Source organism: Lithobates pipiens, unplaced genomic scaffold (assembly GCF_037356315.1).
Source record: "Lithobates pipiens isolate NorthernLeopardFrog02 unplaced genomic scaffold, aLitPip1_a1.2 Scaffold_18, whole genome shotgun sequence".
Classification (NCBI taxonomy): domain Eukaryota; kingdom Metazoa; phylum Chordata; class Amphibia; order Anura; family Ranidae; genus Lithobates; species Lithobates pipiens.
The window spans coordinates 601,408,706-601,418,493 of NW_027507758.1; the positions used below are offsets into that span (position 1 = coordinate 601,408,706).

The window sequence follows — 9,788 nt, forward strand, 5'->3', positions numbered from 1 at the left end:
AAGTATTCGCCCCCCCCCCCCCCCTTGGCATGTTTCATGTTTTGTTGCCTCACAACCTGGAATTAACATGGATTGTTTGAGGATTTGCATCATTTAATTTACAGAACCACAACTTTGAAGATTTTTTTATTTTTTTACATTTATTTTTTGTGAAGCAAACAAATAGGACAAAATAACAGAAAAAAAGTCAATGTGCATAACTATTCACCCCTCTAAAGTCAATGCTTTGTAGAGCCATCTTTTGTGGCTATCCCAGCTCCAAGTCTCTATGAGATTGCCACATCTTACCACTGGGATTTTTGCCCATTCCTCCTTGCAAACTGCTCCAGCTCCTTCAAGTTGGATTCAAGTTTGCGCTGCTGAACAGCAATGTTTAAATCTGACTGCAGGTTTTCTATTGGATTGAGGTCTGGGCTTTGACTAGGCCATTCCAACACATTTTACATGTTTACCCTTAAACCACTCAAGTGTTGCTTTAGCAGTGTACTTGGGGTCATTGTCCTGCTGGAAGGTGAACATCTGTCCTAGCCTCAAATCACACATAGAGAGGTACAGGTTTTGCTCAAGAATATCCCAGTATTTAGCACCATCCATCTTTCCCTCAACTTTGACCAGTTCCCCAGTCCCCACTGCTGAAAAAAATCCCCACAGCATGATGCTGCCACCACCATAATGATGTTCTTTGGGTGATGTGTTGGGTTTGCGCCAGACATAGCATAGCATTGTCTTTGATGGCCAAAAAGTTCCATTTTAGTCTCATCAGATCAGAGCACCTTCCTCCATACATTTTAGGAGTCTCCCACATGCCTTTTTTCGCAAACTCAAAATGTGCCATTTTGTTTTTTGCTGAAAGTAATGGCTTTCTTCTGGCCACTCTGCCACAAAGCCCAACTCTGTGGAGCGTACGGCTTATTGTTGTCCTATGTACAGATACTCCAGTCTTTGCTGTGGAACTCTAAACCTCCTCCAGGGTTACCTTAGGTCTCTGTGCTGCCTCTTTGACTAATGTCCTCCTTGCCCGGTCCGTGAGTTTTGGTGTGCGGCCGTCTCTTGGCTGGGTTGCTGTTGTGCCATGTTCTTTCCATGATAGATTTGATGGTGCTCCTAGGGATCATAAAAGATTTGGATATTTATTTTTTTATAACCTAACCCTGACTTGTACTTCTTAACTCCATTGTCCCCTACTTGTTTGTAGTGTTCCTTGGTCTTTATGGCAGTGTTTGGTTAATGGTGCCTCTTGCTTAGGTGTTGCAGCCTCTGGGGCCTTTCAAAAAGGTGTGTATATGTAATGACAGATCATGTGACACTTAGATTGCACACAGGTGAACATCATCTCACTAATTATGTGACTTCTGAAGGTAATTGGTTGCACCAAAGCTTTTTATGGGCTTTATAACAAAGGGGGTGAATACATATGCACATGCCAATTATCATTTTTTGATATTTCTGAAAAAGTGTTATGTATATATTTTTCTAATTTTACCTCACCAACTTAGACTATTGTGTTCTGGTCCATCACATATAATTCAGATTTAAAAAAAAAAACATTAAACTAAAGGCTGTAACAAAATAGGTAAAAAACGAAGGGGGCTGAATACTTTTGCAAGGCACTCTACTAGTAACCAGTTCCGTACGCTGCTATTGATAAGACTCTCACTGAAACAACCACATGGTTGTACCAGAAAAGCAGCGGCCCCCAAGGGGTTCCACCTTCCACCATTGGGCTCAGCGGTCCACATGTTGCCATGGATAGGAACCAGGTAAGGTAAATTGGTAAGCATTTAATAGGTTTCTTGGTGCCTACATGGCATCATTCTGGAAAGGGTCCCATCCATTGTCCTGGATAAGAACCAGGAAAGGAAAATTACTACAAAAATTTGATACAAATTCCTGGTTTCCTCATAGCAGCCTATTAGTAGGCATTTCTTATGTTCCCATGGATAAGAACCTGGAAAGGACCTCTGATGTCATGGGGAGACCTCTGAGGTGATGGCGGACTCTGATATGAAGGGGGGACAGTGATGTTTGGAGAGACCTCTGTTATGAAGTTAAAACCGTGATGTGAAAGGGGAGGCTGTGATGTAATGGAAGGGACATTATAGGGGGACCTCTGTAAAGAGGATACTTTTATGTGAAGGTGACCGGTAGTTATGGGAGGCCACTGACATGTTTGGGGGGGCTCTGATAGAAGGGTCACCAATGGTATGAAGGAGGACTATGGTGTGATGGGAGAACCTCTGATGTGATGAGGGACCTCTGATGTTATGGTGGGGACCTCTGATGTGGTGTAGGATCTCTGATGTGATTAAGAGACCTCTGATATGATCAGGGGACCACTGATGTAATTTGGGGCCCATTGATGTTATGGGAGAACCTCTGATGTGATTGGGGGGGACCTCTGATGGGATGGGAGAACCTCTGATATGATGGGGGACCTCTGATGTGGTGTGAGATCTCTGATGTTATGGTGGGGACCTCTGATGTGGTGTGAGATCTCTGATGTGATTAGGAGACCTCTGATGTGATGGTAGGACTCTCATGTGATGGGGGACCTCTGATATGATACGGGGACCACTGATGTAATGGAGATGGGAAAGGAACCTCTGTTGTGACGTGAGAACTCTGTTGTGACGTGAGACCTCTGATGTAATTGTGGGGGCGGGGGGGGGCTCTGATGTGATATGAGACATCTGATGTGATGGGAGGACTTCTGTTATGTGGGGACCTCTGAAGTGATGGGGGCCACTGATGTTAAGGGGGTGGGGGCTCTGATGTGATAGGGGACCACTAATGTCATGGAGGGGGACCTCAGATATGATAGGGGGGCCACTAATGTGGTGGGGGGGATCTCCAACGCGAGACCTCTGATGTGATGGGGGGCCACTGATGTAAATAGGGGGGGCTCTGATGTGATGGGAGGACTTCTGTTATGCTGGGACCTCTGAAGTGATGGGGGACCACTGATGTAATGGGGGGGGGCTCTGATGTGCTGGGGGGACCTTGGAGGTGATGGGGGACCACTAATTTCATGGAGGGGGACCTCAGATATGATAGGGGAGCCACTAATGTGGTGGGGGGATCACCAAAGCGAGACTTCTGATGTGATGGGGGCCACTGATGTAAATGGGGGGGGGGCTCTGATGTCATGGGAGGACTTCTGTTGTGTGGGGACCTCTGAAGTGATGGGGGGCCACTGGTGTAATTAGGGGGGGCTCTGATGTGATGGGGGGACCTTGGAGGTGATAGGGGGACCACTAATGCGGTGGGGGGGATCAACGCGAGACTTCTGTTGTGATGTGAGACCTCTGGTGTGATGGGGGGCTACTGATGTAATGGGGGGGGCTCTGATGTGATGGGAGGACTTCTGTTATGTGGGGACCACTGATGTGATGGGGGGGACTTCTGATCTGAAAGGCAGTCCACTGATGTGATGGGTGGACCTCTGATGTGATAAGGAGACATCTGATGTAATAGGAGGACCTCTGATCTAATGGGGGGAGACCTCTGATGTGACGGGGGCCACTGATGTAATTGGGGGGGCTCTGATGTGATGGGGGGACCTCTGATGGGATAAGGGGACATCTGATGTAATGGGGGGAACTCAAATGTGATGTGAGGACCTTGGAGATGATAGGGGGACCACTAATGTGGTGGGGGGGGGACCTCCAATGTGAGACCTCTGTGGTGTGCAAGGGGGACTTTAATGTGATGGGGGGGGGGGGGGGGGTGTGCAGCTCTGGTGTTAATTTAATCAAGGTGTATGTAACTATAAAGGCAACATACAGAGTTATGGTAAATGGTAGTCACACATGCACACACATTAAACTGGATGGACTGATGTCTCTATTTTACCTTACCAACTATGCAATTATGTTATTCAGGTGGTTTTGCGGTTATCCCAGGCTCAGGTTTCCCGTTGATAAGTAACATCTACAATTTTTCCTTTTTTAGACTGGGGTGCCTCAAGAAGTTGTAGAATTTTAAAGGGCGCCCTGATAGGAAAAAAAAGGTTGAGAAATGCTTTTTCCTATGGCATTTCCATCTGTGTCCAGCAGATGGCAGATTTGGACCTAGCAGGCACAAGACACAAGGCTGGAAGGAACAGGCAGGCAGCAGCAGCAGGGGGGTGGAGGATGCAGAGGGGGAGAGAAGCAGCAATAGCAGCAGCAAAGATGGATGGGATGTGAACGAAGCTGAATCTGGAACCCCCTCCAAGCATTTGTGATCAGGAAGACTTGCCACCACATTGGGACTGGGGGCTGAGACCTGTGTGGTTGACTACCAGTACGTGGGATTGTGTACTGGCCAAGAGATCTGGCTGCAGACATCTGGATGCATGTGACAGCTGTCTGTTGCTCCCTCCTTTGTGTGATTCCCAGGAGGCTTGGAATCCTTGGATGCAGCTCTCTTCCTCAACGCTCTTCCCTTGCCATGGAGAAAAACGTACCCAGCCTTCGCATCCCCCCGACCTGAACCACTAGAGATTCCAGCTACCCATCCTTCGACTCGCACCTTCAAATCGCCTCACAATTTAATCCATTGCACCACCACCTTTACTGTATCATCTATTTTTTTTTTTTTAATCCACCATAGTGAGAAACTCATCAGATTTTTGCTGCCCTTTTTTAAAAAATTTTACAAAAATTTTTGATATATATATTATTTTTTTTTTATATTCTATTTGCCGAGGGATGTTTGGCCGTATGTGGGATTTGAACATGCAGATTTTTTGCTTCTCAACGTTTCTGTCACGAGTCGTGCCTGATTGAGGATGCAAGATCCAGGCTTTGGGAGGAATTACACTGTGTTCTTTGATTAAAAAAAAAAAACAACAGATTGCACAAGGGGAACGCGGCGAGGCAAAGAAAAACATATGCGATGGATCGGCTACACGGAGCTCCGGGCTTATCCTGGTAAGACGGACACAAGCACCTGCCTTCAAACCCCAATGGAGATTTTCAACGGTGGTCTTGGCTGAGGAGAAAAAAAAAAAAGGAGGGGGTCCCATACTTATTGACGTACCAAATGCGCGATTGGATTTGTGTTAACGCTTTTTATACCTGGAACTACGATGCTGATGAGAAAAAAAAATGACCAAGTGTTTCTGTGAAATTTTTTTAGAATTTTTTTTGAAAAAAAGATTTTTAAAAAATGACTGAAAATGTAGCAAGACTTTTTTAATCAGCAGAAATTTGGAAGCGATCAGAATGAAACTGGTGGAAGGCATATTGCAGCTGGGCTAGCTGCGACCACTTTTTTGGCGATAGCGGCTCTTGATCCATACGTGAGAGATGAGGCTTCCGATCGGCCTCTAGTAAAGTCGAGAGAAGTTCGCCATCTTTGGAAAAGTTTAAGAGGGATCTCTTCGTTCGTTCGGTTTGCCGAAGCCTCTATCAGGAAAAGATGCCACGAAACCGGGCCTTTTCAGAGCCGGAGTACTCTGCGGAGTATTCGGCGGATTACTCAGTGAGCTTGCCTTCGGACCCGGATCATGGAGTCGGCCGGACGCATGAAGTCACGGTGCGGAGCTCGGGCTGCTGTCTCTGCCTGCCGCGGTTTATGCGGCTTACTTTCGCACCCGAGTCGCTGGAAAATCTCTACCAAACTTATTTTCGCCGGCAACGTCACGAGACGCTCCTGGTTCTAGTGGTGTTCGCTGCCCTCTTTGACTGCTACGTTATCGTTATGTGCGCTGTGGTCTACACCCAAGACAAGTTGGCGTCTACCTTGGTGGCTGCGGTTGGGCTCCTTGCCCATCTCTTGCTGTTCGTCCTATGCAAGTTTGGGCTGTTACCGGATCGTATTTCCCGCAAATTCGTCCCCTACATCCTGTGGATATTGATTGCCGCACAGATTTTCTCCTATCTGGGCCTCAATTTCGCCCACTTCCATGAAGCCAGCGACACAGTTGGTTGGCAAGCCTTCTTTGTGTTTTCGTTCTTCATCACCCTGCCCCTTCGCCTTACGCCCATTGTCCTGATCACCACCGTTTCCTGTGGAATACATACCCTGGTACTGGGAGTAACTATCGCCCAACAGCAGCAAGGATCCATAAATACCAACGCTCTGCTACGTCAGGTAAGCTTGAGGCCTAAAAAAGAAGGAATGAAAGGTATGAAACCAAAACGGTCAAAAAGTTTCAACCATGAAAAAAAGTTGTGGGGAGTTTTCACACTTCATGTCCCCAATATGCCTTTTTAAGGTCTTACACGCACATAATCTGTGCAATGGAAAATATCAATGCGTATGTCTAGCCAAAACTTTTTTTCCTTAATTTTGGATAGAGTGTTAAAGAATCAAAAAATATGCCATAAATAGGAACCAGGAAAGGAAAATTACTGTAAGCATTTGATACAATTTTCTCATTTTACTGGGGCCTACAGGACAGCATACTAATAAGCATTTATTATACTGCCAAAGATGGGCGCCAGGCAAGGAAATGTATGGTTATTCGATAAATTTTTTCTGTTGTCTACAAGGCAACATACTAATAAGCATTCTATATGCTGCCCATGGATAAGAACCAGAAAAATAAAATTATTGTAAGTGTTTGATGCAACGTTCCTGGTACCTAAATGTGTCAGTATACTAGTAAGCATTCCATATACTGCGATAAATAGGAACCCAGAAAATTATGGTAAGCATTTGATACAATCTTTTGGCTTCCTTGGGCCTACATGACAGCATAATAGTAAGCATTCAGTATGCTGCCATGGATAGGCACCAACAAAAGGAAAATTTTTGTAAGAATTTGATACAATGTTCTCAGAGTTTTCTTCGCAATATAATATTAAGCGTTGCATTTGTTGCCATGGATAGGCGTCAGGACTTGTATATTGTGGTAAGTTTTTAATACAGTTTTCCTGGTGTCTACATGGTAACATAATAGTGTTTCCTATGCTGCCATGGGATAAGAACCAGGAAAGAGAAACAAATGTTAAGCGTTTGGTACAATTTTCTGCTTTCCTGGGGCCTACATGGCAGGATAATAGGAAAAAAAAAGAAAAATTATGGTAGAAATTTTATACAATTTTTCTGGTGTCTATATGGCAACATAGTAGTTGGCGTTCTGTAGGCTTTCATGAATAAGAACCAGGAAGGTTAAATTATGATAAATATTTGATACAATTTTTTAGTTTTCTGGTGCCTAAATGGCAACATCCTAGTAAACATTTATTATGCTGCTATGGATAGGCACCAGGAAAGGAAAATTAGGGTAAGTATTTGGTAAATTATGTAAATCTGTATTTTTCATGGCAACATAATATTAAGCGTTCCCTATGCTGCCATGGATAGGCGCCAGGAAATTGTGGTAGGTTTGTGATACAATTTTCCTGTTGTCTACAGAACCAGATAAGAACCACAAATTTTAAATTGTGGTAAGTATTTGATACAATTTTCCAGTTTTCTGGGGCCTAATGGTAGTATGCTAGTAAGCATTCCTTATGTTGCGATAATTGGAAAACAAGAAATGGGAAAATGCAGTAAGTATTTGTATGTTCTGGTTTCCTGGGGCCTACATGGCATCATACTACTAAGTGTTTCATACATTGCCATGGATAAGAACCAGATAAGGAAAACTACGGCAAGGCTTGTACAATTTCCTGGTTTCCTGGTGCCTACATAGTAGCACACTAGTTAGTATTTTATATGTTGCCGTGGATAAGAGCCGGGAAAGGAAAATTATGGTAAGTGTTTCCTACAATTTTTCCATTTGCTGGTGCCAATTCATGTTACTGTACTAGTCAGCACTGCTTATATTCCAGTGAATTGGCATCAGGAAAGGAAAATTATGGTAAATATTTGATACAATTTTCTGGGTTTACTGATATCTAGGAGTGATTTCTCTATCTTTCCTGCTAATGTTTTATCAGACAGGAAGTGAGAGGAACTCTCCAAAACCAATACTGACAAAAATGAACAATGAATTGGGGAAGACTAATAACCCCTGTATTGTTGCAAATTGTCTCTTGCGTCCGGTGTGGTGAAACCATGGTCATCGGGACAGAAAGTGGATGAAAAGCTCATTACTGCAGCCCCAGATAGCAGTGGATAAAAAAAAAAAAAACGGGGGTTTTGCTCTCTCCCTGATCTATCCAAAACTTAAAAAAATCGTTTTTTGCTTGACGTTGCAGCAGAGGACTAGGAATGTGCGCATGTGTACTAGTCCTTTTAGACCAGTGAAGTTAACTGACACCGCTGAACGTGGTCTGGATACCTACGCTTCATAATTGTGAAATATTGCACTTCCCATTTGAAAAAAAAAAAAAAAACAATCGTCATCTGCAACTTTACAGAATTAGCTAGGAGCTTTTAGAACAAAGAAGAGTTTTGATTCTACTGAATTTTTAGGAGGAACTGACTCAGACAGTACTGATATGGTATAGGACAGTGATGGCGAACCTTGGCACCCCAGATGTTTTGGAACTACATTTCCCATGATGCTCAACTACACTGAGGACTTGCATGAGCATCATGGGAACTGTAGTTCCAAAACATCTGGGGTGCCAAGGTTCTCCATCACTGGTATAGGAGCTCTATATCTTATAACGAACATGGGTTGGCAGTGAGGAGAGACCCAGGCACAACTGCAAGACTAGAACTGCACAAGCCTTATGATTGGGCAGGATAAATATTGGCTGATTGTTCATCTTTATTATTTGAGGGTGGCTTCAATGGGAACACCTGCTCTGGTGACGAGTCGTTCCAGCCCCTCATTTTCAGCATTTGGGAAGGGTCATCTTGAATAGGAGAACTTTATCGATAATGTGCCAGATCTGCTTTAAAATGGTAGCGCTACCTGTTGCGGAAAAAGACTGTTTCGGAAATAAGTTTGAAAATCAAGCTGAATTCAGAATGGTCTGGAGGTTTTAGTGCTGTCTGTGTGCCTTGCTGGGGAGATTTCCGCTCACTTCCTGTAATGACGAGTCTTGGTGTAACAGGGACAGTAAATAACAGGAACTTGACAGTGCTGAACCTTTTTGCTGCTAATCACATGTCCTACACATGGCATTGAAAGGGTTAAAACAAGCAATAGCCACTGTGAGCCTTTTTTTTTTTAACTTGTACAGCAGACTCCTGACTGTGTAAAGCTGCCTAATCACTTCTACAGGGTGGCAATGTGTGCCCCCCACTCATCTGAAACACCTTGCAACTCCTGGGAATGCCACAAAGTACTTAGGCGGACCTGCAGAGGGGGGTCAGTAGAAATCGATTCAAAGCCATTTCCCCCCTGTGGTGTGAACCTGAAAGCACTCTACTCTATTAGCCAGGGCTGTCAAAGTTGGGTAGCACTGGCCAGAGAAATAAGCAGATCGAGCAAACATTTTGGTGAGATCAGGGGTCTAAAAGACCAGCATTTCTCAACCTTTTTTGGTTGCTGTACCCTTTAGAAGTATGCCAAAAGATCAAGGCCCCCCAGTCTAAAATGTAAAGAATATAAATGGTACTTATCATACCCAACCACCTTGATAAAATGAACTTCACATTAGAGCTTCCCCATCGCTTAAGAGAGTTCCCCGTTCACATCAGAGATTCTTCCATCACATTGACGTCTTTCATCACACTCATCACATCAGAGGTTTCCCCGTCACATCAGAGGTCCTCCCATAACATCAGTGGTTCCTCCGTCACAACAGAGGTCCTCTCATAACATCAGAGGTCCTCCCATAACATCAGTGGTTCCTCCGTCACAACAGAGGTCCTCTCTTAACATCAGAGGTCCTCCCATAACATCAGCGGTTCCCCGTCACATCAGACGTCCCATCATATCAGAGGTTCCCCCATCA

The 9,788-nt window shown here is 44.4% G+C and overlaps 1 protein-coding gene across 1 annotated transcript in view; it reads left to right on the plus strand.

Moving 5' to 3' along the window:
* The first annotated feature begins 4,107 nt into the window (after positions 1-4,107).
* ADCY3 (adenylate cyclase 3) overlaps positions 4,108-9,788 on the plus strand; it is a 202,797-nt gene continuing 197,116 nt past the window's right edge. Inside the window, exon 1 of the mRNA XM_077489243.1 lies at positions 4,108-6,078. Coding sequence (XP_077345369.1) covers positions 5,404-6,078 — 675 coding nt within the window. The 5' untranslated portion in view covers positions 4,108-5,403. The remainder of the gene's footprint in view (positions 6,079-9,788) is intronic.